Here is a 16,346-nt window from a genome sequence, read left to right as displayed (position 1 = left end):
CAAAAATAAAATTTGAAAATTCTTTCCCCCACTATTTGACAGTTCTAAAATCCTAGCAGCAACACTCATAGAAAAGAAAGATTAAAGAGGGAGGATAAAAAGATAAATGTGAAACAAAACCATTCCTATTTGCTGATGACCTAATGCAGAATACAGGAATACTTAAAAAATTCTAGGGAATTAGCCAAGAAACTATTTGAAACAAACACTACAGCAAAGTAGCAAGAAACAAAATAATCCCCTTATAATCAACATTTCTGTTTAGCAATGACAAAAATTACACTAAGAGAAAAGGAAGTCACTTTCAAAATAAATTAAAAACGCACAAAATATCAGGGAACCAATATCCCAAATCACTCGCTACCTACAAAGAAATAATTACAAAATGCTACTTTAAGAAATAAGTAACACCTTAACTAAATAAAGGGATATTCAATGCTCATAGCTGAAATAAGGCAACGTAATAAAAATGGCACCAATTTAGTTTAAGTACCATAACAAATTATAGAGGAAATATTCCAATTATATAAAATAAAAACAAAATTTATTAAAAAGAGAACAAAATACCTAGAATATCAAGAGAAACCAGGAAAAAAGTTAGGATTGAAGGGGGAATAACACTTCTAGAGCTCAGACCATATTTTAAAGCAGTAATCAAAAATACTTGGTATTAGTTTCAAAAAATTTAACAGATCACTGGATTAGGCAATAATGAATTAGAAATAACTGAACACAGTAATAGTGTACAATAAACCCAAAATCATAAATAGCTTAAGAACTCTATAGTGCTAATAATTTCTGGGAAAACTGACATAAATTAGGTTTAAACCAACATCTTACACCACCTACAACAATAAACTCAAATTGGATACATAACTTAAAATTAAATGCCATTCATATTAAATATTAACTCAACTTATTATGAAATTAATATTATTAAATATTGGCTGGATATTAAATACCATTAAAAAAATGAGAAAGATTAAGTAAGTAGCCTTTACAACTAAGGCTTTGGGCTAACTTCTAAACCAAACAAGGGACAGACATGACACAAAATGGATAACTGTGACTATATAAAATTAAAAAGCTCTTGCAAAATTAATGTAGCTAGAGCAAGACAGGATGCAGTTAACTGGCAAAATAAGTTACCAAAAATCACCAATACTTTATATTCTTGTAATATATATTATTATATTCTTTATACATTGAGGTTTCATTCATCTCACATTCTCTAGGAGGGATCCAGCCCAGAACCTGGGACAGTTAGGTGCAGTGGAAAGCCCTGGGCCCAGACAGACTGCTTGTAGACACTTAGGGGCTGTGCCCCATAAAAACTCATTTAACCCAGTTTGCCCATTTCCCCGAGTACAAACACCAGTGTCTTTGCCAAGGAAACCCCAAATGAGGTCATTACTATGTCAAAAGGCTTGAGACCTTTGGGAGGAAGAGGGACAAAAATCTGGAACAAGGTTTTGTGAAGGTGGATTTTGAAGATTATCTTTGCAACAATTTGGAAAAATAAAATTTGCTCTAAAACAATCACCTAATTTTGGATTCACCCCTTTATGGATCTCCCCACTTCATCCCCCTACTGTCATACTTCCAAAAAACCTGCTCAAAGCACAAAGTAGCTCTCCGTTGCTGCTCAGGCTGGTCCCCACTGTTATCCCTCCTCAGTCCCACCCTAGAAACCCTGCCCTCCTCCACAAAACCTTAAAGGACAATTCTCAATACTTCCGGAGCCTCATCTGTACACATGCGCACACGTGAGAAGCCCTGATATGTAGGGACCTTTGTCTCCCAACAGGATGAGCCATCCAGCAGGTCCAGCCACTGCCTCATTGTAAAATGCTCTGGGGAAGGAACCGGCTAGGGACCACATTTGAACTTGGGAAGCTGAGCCTCCCCTACACAGCATGCTATGGCCTCACCTCAATGCTCCCCACTAACCTGTATAGGACAATGTGCTCCTGCCCAGCCTCTGAGCAGACCCTATCTTAAAGCTGCCACTGTGAGTAGCTCATGTGCATCTTCCCCAGCATACTCCCCCGCCCCAGGATTGTCTCCCCCTCTCAGAGCTTGTCTGCTCCAGACAGGCTCAGCGAGCTCCAGACCAAGCTGCCAGTCCATCTCCTTCCAGCCTAGTCAGCAGGGGTGCACCTTGGTCTGCACTAAGGTGAAATAACTAGGACCATAAACTTCAAGCTTGAAGACTTTCCATTTAGGGACAAGAGAACTTATTTGCCCCAAGCTGTGATCTGAACCCATGGGACAGATCCGCTCTCCATCACAAAGAACCACCCAGACAGTAGGTGTATAGCAAAATCTTTATTTAATTTCTGGCGGCTTATTTTTTGGCCTTGGGAGCAGCTGCTTTCTGGGCGGGTGCTTTCTGGGCAGGCCCCTTCTGAGCAGGTCCCTTCTTGGCTGGGGCCTTCTGGCCAGGGGCTTTCTGACCCTTCTGGGCCTTCTGGCCAGGGGCAGCCTTCTGGCCTTCAGCCTTCTTTGCTGGGATCTTCTTGGCAGAGACCTTGGAGGCCAGTGCCTTCTGGGCAGCTCCCTTCTTAGGGGAACCCTTCTGGGTAGAGGCCTTCTGGAGCTTCTTCACTTCATGCTTGATAATTCTGTTTCTCTGAAAGTTTTACAACATGACAAAATCACCTGCTTAATCAAGGTCTGCGGAGTTCTCATTTAAATGGACAGGAAGGACCTTGTGTTACACCCCAACTGTTAAGACCAGCAAACATACTAGGTAATCAATTTTAGAGTTGGAATGAAAACAAAACCCAGAGGGAAAAAAGTCCAAATCCTAACTAATAATGCGCTCATTTCAAGCAACTTTTGAGCTCTGCACGATCATTCCAAGAAAAACAGTAAGTGATATGAAACATTTACTGGAGGACAGACATCTGAGGAAAGAATTCTTGAGATAAATCTGACACTGTGTGAAGTGTCTTCACAAAATGACACACTGTCACTGACCCACAAGGCCTTCTGAAGGCACAATTTGATAACATTTTAAAGGCAGTTACTCTTTTAAATGCTCCCAGCTCACACCCATCTAAGTCCCATGATTTAGGCACTCCAAGTCTGTAAAGATCAGGTAGCCTGATTCTTTAGGCAAGCTTTAGGAGGTGGGATGTGGAAAGAGAAAGCTCAAAATGGCAGCTACACAGGGCCCCTGGCCCTTCTCAGAGGAAACCATCACAAGGGCTGCAGTCTCTAGGAGCAATCCACACTTCTCCCAAATCATCCATCAACAGGGCGGAGGAAACATTCCTGACAAAGAATATAAAATACTTATTACTTACCATTTTCTTGGCCTTCATGACTTTGTAACGATCAAAATCTGTCATCTTAGCTTTCTGTTGAGAAAAAAAAGAATTGAGTTTTATTGTAGCACTTCTAAAAATGTTCCCAGAGAACCTGAAGAATCCCACCCCCAATCAATACCCTTTCTCTGGCTTCGATCTTCTTGGCCCATCTTGTGGCTTTCCATTTTGTATTGATCTTTTCTTTCTCCCAAGCAGCCCGGACATATTTCTGCCGAGCACTACAAGATAAAACAAAATTAATCAATATTACAGATTTGTTAAATCTACATTAAACTATTACCAGCTTTGATGCTACAAAGCTCTTTAGCTTTAAAAATTATCTTTGGGCTAATTTGTACTTCCTTCTAGCTTAGTCACCCAGTACTAAGCATTATTCTGCACATCAAATCAAGGAATCAAGAGTGAATTTAAAAGCCACCTCCAGAGTATTCCTCTGGGAACCAATTTTTTTCAATGCCCAAATGGGTCCCTTAGTCAAACTTAGGTGATGACAGTTCTCACCCACACAAGAGCCCATGGATCCTGAGGTTTAGTAAGCACCTTCCCTAGTTCTGTGGCCCCCTTGTTCCTAGTCCAGTGTCACCCACGACAAAAGGACTCAATTATCCAGCTGACACAAGGTGGTCTGGAGCTTCTAAGATAAGATTATAGTGATATCTAAGTGTTCAATGAAACACCAAGATGAGAGTATTAAGTCTGGGGTGAGAGTATTGGCCATTATCTCATTGTTGAAATGCTAAAAAATTCAAAGCTTTGTCTTCTGAACTAAACACAAGAAAAAAAGGTGTGCTGCTGTTCAGACAAAATATAGGAAAGTGACCAAAAAGCGGAGCCCTGAATGTGGAAATCTGGACTTGAATAGAATTCAGCCCCTGCTGCTTATTACCTCTATTAACAGGCAAGTTCTTCTGCCTCTTCCTGCTCATTTCCTCAGCTATAAAACGAAAGGGCAACCTTAAAACTATCTTATTCCAGCAACTGTAATACTACAAAGAACCCTTAGCATGGACTTCCCAGACGGCAGGAATCCATTCTTTTTTGTTACTGAAGCAGCCCCGTCTATGCTGCAAGTCCAGCTGTTGTACGAAGGGGTCACAGGTACAAGTGGGACACCACAACAGTACAAGATACAGGAGGCAGGATCTGGTTCTCAGACTTTAGATCCCTGGAATCTGACAAAGAGAATTCCAGTCAAGACTGCAAATCTCCTGGAGCCCCCAAATAATCATGCACGCATCTCTAGAATATGATTTTCTTAATGCTTTATGGTCTTTCAGAAAGTCTGAGTAAATACAGTATGCAGTTAAGGAAAAAGTACCCCAATATATTGCAGTGTCAATGGCAAGACTCATTAAGCTCTATGACATTAAAACTAAGTTATTGCTGAAGAGAAAAACACATTTTCTCAAGTTCTTCTGAATAAAACAAACATCATTTTAAGAACCAAAAGTTACCTGTGTGGGAACTTGAGAACAAAGTCTGTGAGCTGCATACATTTGAATGGCATGGCCTGCCTCCTCACACCACTGCAGGGGCCATCGACCAACGCCTAAAACAAAGGGGGCATTTAGTCCCATCAGTAAAAAGCACAGGAAAAAACGAAGAGGTCCAAAATCTTAGACTATGGATCCGATTACCACAAAAATATGCATTTTCCATATAGCGTTTCAAAGAACAGGCAACGCAGCCCAATAGTTCAGGGACAGAACAAGAACCTCCATTTCTTTTGCATTCTCCACAGCATTCAACTCACCAACACACTCAGAAACAGGAGACAAAACTAAACGTTCACTGAAAGGGTTTGGAAGGCCCAGGGGCCCCACGACGTGCTTCTAGGCAGTAGAGTCAGACTATGCTGTGGGTAACAACCCCTGGACTGCAGCTCAGGGCAATGTTAACACCCCCCCTCCCCAAACCAAAGGGGTGGTAAAGTGAAAACGGCAAACCCTCGGTAACAATATCATCAATAACAAGAGCTAATTATTTATCTTGTCCTTACGTGCCAGGCTCTGTTCGAACATACAACTCTCTTATTTGGTTCTCACAACAATCCTTCAATGTAGGTGCTCGTCCCCATTTTACGGATGGGTTTTTCATACAAAAACCATAAAGTTGTAAAACGCCGGCCTCCACTTCCCATCCGCTAGTCCCATCAGAGGGACACAATGGGGGTGCAGGAAGATGTGAGGGAGGAAAGACTGGGGCAAGGCACTGGCACCGAACTGGGGCATGGGAGTGCCTGACAGAAAGGCCTGAAGGCCTGGGCACAAACATGGAACACAGTGATGGGAGACAGAGCCCCGTGAGAACAGAGCTGGGAAGGTGGCCCTGGGCAAGCGTTGTTGCAGGTGGTTCATTCTTACTCTAAAGGAAGCTGAACAGCAAACCGACCTGGCCGGATCCATTTTCACCCACTATCCGGATGAGACCACTCATTAGGACCCTGCTCTATTCCAATCTCAATCGCTATGATTCCAGGAGAGTTAAATGGCTCCCACACGCCCTAGGAACCTCCTCCCCCGGGGCCTGCCAAGTCCCCCCTTGAAACGTTTGTTAAATGCACCCCTCCCCCCACACCAGCACCCTCGGCCCGGACTTCCAGCCGCCTCCAGTCCCCCTCTCCAGCGGGGTCACCTCTGACCCCGTCACTGTCTTCCTCCCCACACCCTTTCCCCCAAGCTTGCTCTCATGGCACTGACCCCCCCATTCTCGCCGCGGGGCTTCCTCCCCCTCCTCCCATCTATCCAGCTGGGTAACTGGCACATGTTCGTTCATGCGCCGGGAGTCCCAGGGCGGGGGGCGCTGCCACCCAGGAGTCGCGGCCCCGGGCGGGAACTACCCGGCATTCCCAAGGGCGAGGCCAGCTCGGACTCGGACCTACCCGGTTCTGGTCGATGACGTCCACGATAGCCACCAGCTTGCCGGCGTGCGGCCCGAAGGAGATGTAGGCCACGCGGCCGATCTCCACGTAGCGCTTGAACACCTGCGGAGGACAGAACGCCGCTGAACGGAAGCCGCCGGAGGGTTAAGATGCTCCCAGCGGCCGGCCGGGGTTACACTCGGTGTGAGCCCCGGAGCACCCGCCTGCCTGGGCCTCAGTTTCCCCCTTTGTCACAGGCTCCCGGCCCTTTACTCCCCGAGCTGCTTCCCTTTTCCAGGATTCCCGGGGGAGCCCCCGTCCCTATCGCGGGCCCCCCCTTCCCCATTAGCCTAAGCTCCTCTGGGTCACGATTATCGTGGGCATTGCCCAAACTAGGCAGGAGAGGAGCGAGGTTCCTGCCCCCCGCGCCGGGCCGCGTGGCCCGAGAGCGAAGCCAGACCGAGGCCGGCGCAAGCGCACCACGGCCCCGCGCAGGCGCCTTCAGCCCCGCCGCGGCCGCGGCCTCCCCTCACGCGCCGGGAGCCGGGAGTCGGGACTCTGCCCTTGCCCCGAGAGCTCTGCCGCGGCTCCGGGCCCTCTCTCCCCGCCAGCGCCCTTCCCGGGCCCGCCTGCAAGTTCTCGGAAACGGGGAGCCCCAAAGCGGCCCGGTGGCACACAGTCCCGGGCCCCGAGGCCAGGAGCCTCAGCCCAACCCTACTCACCATGTCGGCGGCGCCGAACGAGAAGGGCCGGAGGAGGACTGCGCACGTGCAGAACACAGCTCCCGCCCCACGCCGGCAGGCACGCACCGCAGTCGTAAAAGACTCTGATTGGCTAGGCGACTAGCTACCACGCACGCGCACTGGGAGAAGCTGTCCTGGCTCGAGAGGGTGCAGCCAGAAAAGCCGAGGGAGCATTTAAGACACCTGGGAGCGCAGCGATGAGCGTGATACGCATCTGCGCGTGCGTACTTCTAGCTTCGGACATTTCTGCCCTAACGTGGGCAATTACACGTGACTTCAATGAGATTGGGACCGAGGAAATGTAGCGGTGGAAGAGACCATCCGGTGGGTGGAGGGGGGAGCGTTGGTTCTGAGTCTGGGGTCACGTTAGGTCAACCAGCCAGTGGCCTAAACTTACTCCCACGCGAAAGAGCCCTGCCCTCGGGGAGTTTACAATCCAGTGAGCTCCAGGAATTAAAAAATAATAATAATAATCACTTTATTTTTACATAATTGCCCTCCTTTGTGATCCTTTGTTTTTTATTGTAGGCATTAAAGGCAGTCTGAGAGTCCCCAGGTTTCGCCAAGCCCAGCCGGTACATAATTGGTACCTAAATGCTTAACCCTCCCCCTTCCCAGGACTTTATTCGGAGAGTAGATTACCTCGGACTGGGCCGGGAATCCACCTCCTTCCCCCTGCAGTCACTTCTGAAAATGTTTAAAACGAGTCCCCGCACTTCGGGGACCTTCTCAAGGCAAGCTCTGTCTCCCCTTGTTTGGTATAAGTAAGCACTTAATGCTGGTGGAGAGTCTTAGTTAATCCTGAGCGAAACCCCTGGTAACAGACCCAATGAGCGGTTATCCAGCCTTTGCCTATTGAGGGAATGCGGAGAACTTGCAATAATAGGAAGATTTTCTCAGTCTGTCTTCCTCGTCCCATTTGAATCTTCCCCAAAAGCGGAATAAAGGTAGTGGTACAGTGCATAGAGTGATACATCTGCAATCAGAAAGTTGTTCGGTTGTTTCTATGAATCTGACTTTTTATAAACCTTTTAGGGGATGAGGGTGGGTTCTTGGCTGATGAGGAAATTGAGGCCAACAGGATTGAGTGATGGGCTCAGTTACGCAGCTATTAGGTTTCTGAGATGGGATTTGAACTAAGGAAGATGAGTCATTCCACTACACCACCCAGCTGCAAAAGAGCAGAGTTCAAACCTTACTCGTTGTGTGACCCTGAACAAGTCGCTTCATCTCTGCTGCCTTAGTTTCCTCAACTGTAAAATGGTCCCTAGAATGGTTGCTGCAAAGACCAAATGAGATATTTGTTCTACACGTATGCTACTCATGATGTCACTCTAAAAGCCATATTGATTCCTTGAGGAGTCAAGGAAGGGCCCAGACAAAAACCGAGTTTAGCCTCTCAGGACAGGGAGCCCCGTCTCTGCTTTAAAGAGTTCTGTTTTCTCTCTGACCTGAAGTGAAAGGCAGAAGCTCAATCCCAAATGCGTTTCACAATTATCTACAGATGGGAACCAGGCAACAAAGTGACTCTGGGCAGATAATTAGAGGGTTGTTCCAAGGCATATGGTGGGAAGCGTGCTTGACCTTTTCAGCCACTGCCTAGTATCTCCCTGAGGTCCAGTCCAATGAGGGGCACTCCAGGGATTATACATCTGGTTATTGCTTCACTGACATTCTCAGAGCGTAATTGTGCTCAGTCTTCTCAGTTTCTGCAGTCTCCTGCCCCATACTCACAACTCTTCTTCTTGCCACAGGAGACAATATTCCTACATATGACTGCAAAGTGGTCCAACTTTTGGTCAAGGAATGAGACATATAACTCAAGATGGGCAGTTTGGGAGTTAGAAGTAGCTTGACTGAGTTAGGACAATAATAGAAAGATTTTTCCCCCCAAACTCACTTGTTTGAGCCCCTACAAATTTATGAAAAGACTCTCCCCCTCCCCCTCTCCCTCTCCCGTTCTTTCCCAGGCTGGCTGCCCTTTCTCCCTGCCCCTTGATACAGTTAACCCTACACTGTCCTTCCAGCTCCACCACCTTTGTAGCTAGTTGGAACAAATAGTTTCCATGTGCCCATTCCACTGGGGAAGCTCTCAAGTGTGGGGTAGACAACCCCTGAGCTCACCAATGGGTCTGAGGCCTGTCAGTTACCCCCAAGCTGGTCTAGTATATTTGCCAAGACAGTTGTACCAGCTCCAAGAAAAATAGAGCTGGGTGACAGACCCTGAAAGCAGATGGAGTAGCCCTCACACCCTGTACTCCCTGAACATCCCTCAACATCCCTGACTCTGCCTCAATCCTGGTGCATGCCTTCATTACCTCACTCAATAAACGCTTATTAAATAACTGAAACTTAAAAATCTACTGGGAGAAACACTGGAAGAAAAAGAAAGAAAACCTCCTTTGAGACAGGAGAGAGCATTCACAGCTGCTAAGATTAGCAGTGTGCAGTGGGGGGCATGAGTCTTCAAAGATGTTGGAGATTGGAAGAGGCACAAGTGAGAAGGGGGCGGGGATATTCCCACTTGGAGGACAGCCTGACAGACTGCGGTGGGTCGATGGGAGGTGACCTGCAGGATTTGGAGGACAGTGTGGCCAGTCGGAAGAGTCCCTGAAAAAGCAAGCCTAGGGAATAACTCTGGAAAGGACAGCTGGACCAGACTGTGGCGGGCTTGAAGCAGTAGAGGGAGATTTGCTGTTACATTGTTTCTAAAAGGCTGAAGTAAGGAGCCCCGAAGGCTTCGGAGGGACAGCTCAGCCCTGTGCCTTAGAAACCGCACGTTGGTGACAATTTCACAGGGTGGGCCGGGACTTAACTAACCCAATCCGCTCGGATTGCAATTAATTCAATAAATACTTTGTAAATTCCTGCTGTATCCAAATGCTTTCTCCATGTGCAAGGAGAACAGGAAGAACCTCTTAATTAGGTTTCCCCGAACTGAGCACGTTTAGCGTCGTAAAGTGCGCCCTGGACTTGGGATCAGGAGGACCCAAGAAGTTCAGACCTAACTAACTGGGTTCCCCCCGGCCTCAATTTCCCTCTGCTTAAAATGGGGAGGAAGGGGGCGGGGCTCGGTGAGATCTCCTCCAGCAGAGCTGGGAACCGCATGGTGCAATCGGAATCAGGGAGCAGTCTCAGAGTTTCACATCCAAGGTCACAAAGCAAGGAGGGAGCTCCAAGCGCAGCCTCCGCCGCGAGGTCAGCGTTCCTTCCCCAGGCTCATACTCTGTCCTCTGCAGGCCACGCCCCTCCGTGACGAAAAGCACGTCTCCGCGCTCCCTTTTAACGTAAGTCTCCTTTCAATCATTGAAAGGGAAGCGACGTTATCCGCAGCAAACATGGCTCCGAGACAGCGTGGAGGCGTAAGGGCGCCAGGAGGCGTGGCCTGAGCGCGCCCACCTCCCCGCCCCGCCTCCGCCCCTCCCGCAGGCGCAGGGCTGGAGGCGCGTCCCAAGTGCGCCTGCGCAGTGCCCTGAGCAGGTCCCGGGAAAGAGCCCAGGCAAGCGCGAGGCAGCTGGGAGCGCGAGGGAGGCCAGGCCGTAGAGGGGCACTTGCGCCCCCGGGGGGAGCCGCTGTGTGCCCCTTCCTTTCCAATGGTGGGGTGCTTCCCTGGTTCAGTTTTGGTGGAGCTAGGAGGGGAGGCCCCCCCCAAGCCCCTCTTCTTCTCCTCTCCTTCCTCCGTTTCCCTCCATCCCCCCAGGTGGGTATAGACGGGGCCTGGCGCTTTAGACACCCCATAGAGAAGGCCACAGGCCCACAGGCGTGGCTGGTCCATTTTACAGGTAGAGAGACTGAGGCCTGGGGAGGCTATTGGCAGGGGAGGTCTCAAGGTGCAGATCTCGGGCTCAGGCCCGGAGGGGGTGGTGTGGGTCCCCTTCCCTCCTTTCCCCCTCCCGTACGCATGAGCGTGCCTTGTTGTGTTCCTTAGCTCGGGATGGAGGAGCTGGCCCAGCAGAGGAGGTACTTGTCGGGAGCCCAGAAGAGAAAGCCGGCCAGGCCCGCCCCTGAAGCGCCCCACAAGCTGCCCAGGGCCGCCTGCTCGCTGCTGCTGTGAGTGTCCTCCGGGCCCGAGGGGAGGCTGAGGCCGGCCTGGGACTGCAGAGGTCACCACTGTCCTTCCTTTTTCTAGGGCCGGGCCCGAGGCCACAGGGCCAGAGATGGAGCTGGAGCTGGACGGCCCGTCCAGAAGGAACGGTGAGGACTGCCCCCTCAGTGGAGGAGCCCTGGACCTCTCTGTCACCAGGCACGCGCAGCAGGCCTTGCTCCCGGAGCCCCCCCGGGCCCCGGACCAGGAAGACATCGGCCTGTTAGACCGCTGGCGCCTGACCGAGGGCCAGAAGAGGGCCATCCTGGCCTCCCGCTGGGTGCCCCCTTCCAACTTCCAGTTCCCCAAGCGGCTGATGGGCTCGGGCGCCAGCCAGAAGTACCGGCGGTGCAGTGCCCAGCTCCTCCAGGACTACCAGTTTGCCCGCTACTCCCGACATCTGGACGGCGTCTTCTGTGGGCCCTGCTTTGTGTTTAACAGCAACAAAGAGACCGTCCTGGTGTCCACCCCTCTGAAGGACTGGTCCAACGGCAAAAAGATCCTGGAGAGGCACAGCAGGTCCAAAGAGCACGGCAGAGCCGCGGTCAAGACCGAGGCATTCGTAGCCTATGAGCTCAAGAAGAAGCTGTCCGAGCGGGGCCAGCTGGCCCTGAAGCGCATGGTCAAGCTCATCCTTCTCTGTGGGAGACACGACATCTTGCTGGGCCTGGGGCCCACGGTCACCAAGACCTTGGACACCCTTTCTCGCTACATGGCCGAGCTGGACCCGCTGTTGCAGGAGAACTTGAGCAGCGGCTCCTGCGCCACCCGCCAGTCCTCAGAACGGACGCAGGAGGAGCTCATCAAGCTCATCGGCCTTCAGATCCAGAGTAAGGTCCTGGCCCGGGTGAGAGACGCCAAGTTCTTCGGTCTGATCATTGGCGGAAGCTCGGAAAGGTCTGGCTCCCTTTCGCTGTCCCTGCGCTACGTGCATCGGCCCAGCGAAGGCCCCGTGGAGATCCGTGAAGACCCCGTAGACTTCATAGAGGCTCCAGGTGCAGCAGAGAGCCTGCCCGAGCTCTTCCTGCAGAGGATGACGGCCTGGGGGCTGCAGAAGGAGCTCCTACGGGCCTACAGCTACCGAGGGCCTGGCCCCCATGGGGGCCAGCGGACACGCATCTGCACCCTCCTTCCCGGGGCCATCTGCTCGGCCTCCGTCCACCAGCTGCCTGCCGCTGTCCTGTACTCCTGTGACCTGCGGCCAGTCACCAAGTTACTGGGCACGCTGAGCAAAATTTCTCCGGTGCTGAGGTCCTCAGCAGAGCTGCTCAGCCCCGGACTTCTGGCACCGAGGGCCTTCCTAGATGTCAGTAGCTACCCTGGGGAGGGGGACGATGCCCCAGAGGAAGTCAGGGGCAGAGCAGGTCCCCGGCATCCTCACCTGGCAGATGTGCTCCGAGCTTTCCGAGACGAGTATCCCGCGATCCTCAATGCCCTGCAGAAGGCAGCTGAGAACTGTGGTGATGCCGAAAGCCTCTTTTACTCTGTTACTAAGTTTGACTTCTTGGTGACCTTGGTCTCTGTGGAGTTCATCCTTTCGTGCACCAAGTCCCTGCCCTTGGACGTGCAGCAGTTGGACCCCGACCTCCTCCATCTCTCAGCTGAGGCAAATCTCATCCTTCAGAGGCTCAGGAAAATGAAAGAAAAGGATGACCCCGGGTTCGAGGTGCTCTATGATGATGTGAAGCTCTTAGCAGCTAGTGTGGGAGTGGAAGAGTCCCCACCCCTCATATGTGGCCGGCCAGTGTCCCCTGATGCCTTTAGCACACAGGACCTCCGGGAGGGCTACAGGACATCCTTGTTCAACCCGTTTCTGGACCACGTCATGTCTGAGCTCCAGGAGCAGCTGCTTGTTGGCTCGCCTCGCTTCCTGGCCCAGTACCTTATCCCGGACAAGCTGCCTCTGTTGGAGAGCCAGGAGGCTGAAGCGGCCCTCTGTGATGCGTTCCAGGGAGACCTCCCTAGCCTGGACAGTTTTCACCTGGAGTTGCAGAGGTGGAGAGCAAACTGGACAGAAGTCCCCAGGGAGGAGTGGCCTAGCAGCCTCCTGAGTGCCCTGCAGCACCTGAACCCCGTCTGTTTTCCCAGCGTCAACGTGGCCCTCTCAGTCCTGGCCACCATGCCCATCAGCGTCCCCTCCGGGGAGCAGGCCTCCCAGGCGCTGGAGAGAGCCAGGATGTGGCAGCGGAACCCAGGGAAGGCAAGCCAGCTCCCGGGCCTGGCCCTGATGTCCATCCATCAGGATATCGAGGTGGACGTGGACCAGGTCTTGCGAGGGCTCCATCTGTTCACTCTCTGACTCACTGGGAATGTTGAAGCCATTGGGCAAATGAGGATGGCCTAAGAGGAAAGGGTCTCTGGGGCTTTATTCGGGCCTTGTCTCAGGCTCACCCGACCTCAGCTTGCCCTTTTTTGGTTTGTTTTTGGAGACAATCAGGGTTGAGTGACTTGCCTAGGGTCCTGCAGCTAGGCCATATTTGAACTCGGGTCCTTCTAATTTCAGGGCCAATGGCTCTAGCCATTGTGCTGCACAGCTGCTCCCTCAGATTGCTTTTGATGCTTTTTTTTTTATTTTTTAACAGTATTATTTAAAAGGAGGTTTCCCAAAGTAAACGACAGTGTTCTTTCCACATTTCCCTCTCAAGAAATTGGGGAAGGTCAGCTTGGGTCCTATGGACTCTTACAGCACTTTTTGGGGTGGAAGCTGAATCTCTATAATTGCAGGGGTTTGTGGCCAAACAAAAAGGTAGAACTTTGAAACTTCTTGTTGTTCTCAGGTAGCCTGTGGTGACTCCTTCAGTTTGTCTAGAGGTCGGGAGAGGGAGTGGGTCTAGAGGAGACCGTCCAAAAGCATTCTGGAGACTCTCATCTCTTCAGCACACCCGAGTGACTCAGCTGTTACAGTACATCCATAAGTGTGACGCACTGTACCAACATAGGTGTGACACACTGTACTAGAGGCCTTGCAGGGGGTGGATCTGAGAGCAGGGCACAGCTGAGATTCTGGCCAGCATCTCCTACAGATTCAGGGGAACCATGGATAATGGGGGGGGGCAGCTTCCCCAAAGCCACAGCTTCACGGAACAGGGGCAGGAAGGCTTTGAGAAAGGTGATCGTGGCCACCTGTGTGTGCTTTCTGGGTAACCTGTTAATATTCTCCTGTTTGAGCCTACATGATTTAGGGAAGGAAATGGAAGGCTTCTTTCTTCTCTAATAGTAATTCAGAATTTAAGAGAGCAGTCGGACAGTTTAGTGGTTGAAGTTGAGCCTCTGACATTTAGTGCCTGGCTGGCTGTCAGGCTTACCTCCATGTACCCCAAAGGGAACTTTGCTCACCTGGAGATCCAGATCTTTCTGAGCTGACACCCCCCCAAAAAATAAATAAAAATAACCATCATGATTTCAATTTTGTCTTTGTGTCTCCGGGCTCTTGGTAAATTCTTATGGAGTTGGAAGCCTTTCCCCTCCTGTGGCGGAAGTAGTGGAAACAGCCCACCCTCTCCAAACTGCAGATTTAGTGCCTTATTTGTAGGTCTTTCATTTGTGCTTTTTGATTTTTTTATGGGTGACTTGGATACTCCTGGAGTCATGACTTCCCCTCCACACACATACTTACACTAGCTGGGTGACCTCAGGTTCCCTGACTTTGAGGGCAGCTATTAGCCACTTCTGCTGCCTCTTCTCCTTGTAGGTAACACTAGTAACACCTGATATTGTTTTTTGGTTTTTTTTTGTTTTTTTTTTTTGCTGAGGAATTGGGGTTAAGTGACTTGCCCAGGGTCACACAGCTAGGAAGTGTTAAGTGTCTGAGACCAGATTTGAACTCAAGTCCTTCTGACTTCAGGACTGGTGTTCTATCCACCACCTAGCTGCCCCTTATTATTATTTTTTTTTTTTTTTAAGTTTAAGACACCTAGATCCAGGATCTTTTGAATACTCATTATTCTCCCCCTTGTTATTGGTAAAAAACAAAACAAAAACCAAGCCATGAGTTGGGCTGTATAAGGGAGGAATGTCTGACTGTCTACTTGGAAGAACATCTTGCACAGTTAGAATCTGGGAGTGGTTTCGGATGATAAAGAGGAGACAGGATGTCCTCTGATGGTTCTGTAGAGATTGTCCCTCCCACCCAAACCACCCGCCTCTGGCAATTCTTCTGCTCCTAGCCCAGCCCCTAAGAGGTCAAAGCCCGGCTTCTCAATCTGGAAGTGGGGTGGGGAGTGGGAAAGAGTTGGAGAGGATACATTTGTTGTAGGGTTATTTCAGAATAATTTGATAATTGGAGTTGAATGTCATTCCTTTGTAATGCAACGCATTTTATTTTGGCCATTTAAAAACCTCCTTCAGAAGCAATGTTTTCCTAAACTGCCAAAGAGATCCTTAAAAAAAATATATATTAAAATCCCTATCCTAGCGCACTGGGAGATGGAAGAATGAGGTCTGAGTTCATTGGGAAGGAGGTTAAGCTAGCCATTGAGCAGTGGGGATGTCCGGACAGTTCTGGAAAAGGTGGGAAGGAGAGACACATCTTGGATGGCCTGGGAGCTCCTTGGGAGTAGGGACGACTCTGCTGCTCTTTGTCACCAAGCATATTAGGCACTTAAATACTAATTGACAGACCAGTTTCATAGGACCATAGATTTAAAATGGAAGGGACCTAAGAGGCCAGCTAGTCCAACTCTTCTTCCTTCTTAAAAATCAATCAATCAAGGTATAATTTATTTGTTTTTTAAATAAATTTTCATGGATCTTTTTTCTTTTTTATATCACCATCATTTCCTCTAGTATCCTCATTTCTTTCTCCCAGAGAACCATCCCATATAATAGAGACCAGATCCAAGTAGAAAAATCAACGTATTAAAAAGCACTGCACATGTGGGAAGTGTCCGACCCTTGTGGACCTCAGACCCCTTCCAAGGGCAGCCATGTAGGCCTCTAGCTTATTCTGAAGCATTTTGCCGCATCCGTCTTTTATTTTGGGGGTCTTGTGGCTGATGTAGAATGTTGTTTTCCTGGCTCTGCTGCCTTCCCTGTACATGTGGATCTTTCCAGGCTTCTTAATCTTCACACACACTAGGATTCTGTTGCATTCACATACCCTGGTGGGTTGAGACTTCTCCCACTGATGGGCAGCAACTTTGTTCCCAGTCTTCGCTGCTACAAGTATTTTGGTATCCGTGGATGTTGCTCTCATCAGGGCTTCCTTGGGCTGGGGTCCTTGCTACACAAATAAGCCGGCACAGATGACAGAGATGATCCAGTCCGACTCCAGGACCAGTGGACTCAGGGGGGAGGGGAGCAGTACTGGAGTGGCTTGCCAGTTC

The 16,346-nt window shown here is 50.0% G+C and overlaps 2 protein-coding genes across 2 annotated transcripts; one reads left to right on the top strand and one right to left on the bottom strand.

The window, feature by feature from the left end:
• Positions 1-2,313: 2,313 nt before the first annotated feature.
• Positions 2,314-7,053, bottom strand: RPL14 (ribosomal protein L14). Its single transcript, XM_074266868.1, has 6 exons — positions 6,918-7,053; positions 6,217-6,318; positions 4,790-4,884; positions 3,454-3,553; positions 3,312-3,365; positions 2,314-2,632 (listed from the first exon to the last, which is right to left on the bottom strand). Exons 1-6 carry the CDS (start codon positions 6,918-6,920, stop codon positions 2,348-2,350), a joined length of 639 nt encoding a protein of 212 aa, XP_074122969.1. The 5' UTR covers positions 6,921-7,053; the 3' UTR covers positions 2,314-2,347.
• LOC141543770 (52 kDa repressor of the inhibitor of the protein kinase-like) lies at positions 6,919-14,428 on the top strand. The gene is made up of 4 exons (XM_074269495.1): positions 6,919-7,011; positions 10,252-10,638; positions 10,867-10,988; positions 11,068-14,428. The coding sequence occupies exons 1-4, from the start codon at positions 6,919-6,921 to the stop codon at positions 13,319-13,321; spliced, it is 2,856 nt and encodes a 951-aa protein (XP_074125596.1). The 3' UTR covers positions 13,322-14,428.
• The last annotated feature ends 1,918 nt before the right edge of the window (positions 14,429-16,346 follow it).

Source organism: Sminthopsis crassicaudata, chromosome 5, assembly GCF_048593235.1.
Source record: "Sminthopsis crassicaudata isolate SCR6 chromosome 5, ASM4859323v1, whole genome shotgun sequence".
NCBI lineage: Eukaryota > Metazoa > Chordata > Mammalia > Dasyuromorphia > Dasyuridae > Sminthopsis > Sminthopsis crassicaudata.
The sequence above is the reverse complement of the archived record's forward strand: the minus strand, read 5'-3'. Positions and strand labels throughout refer to the sequence as shown.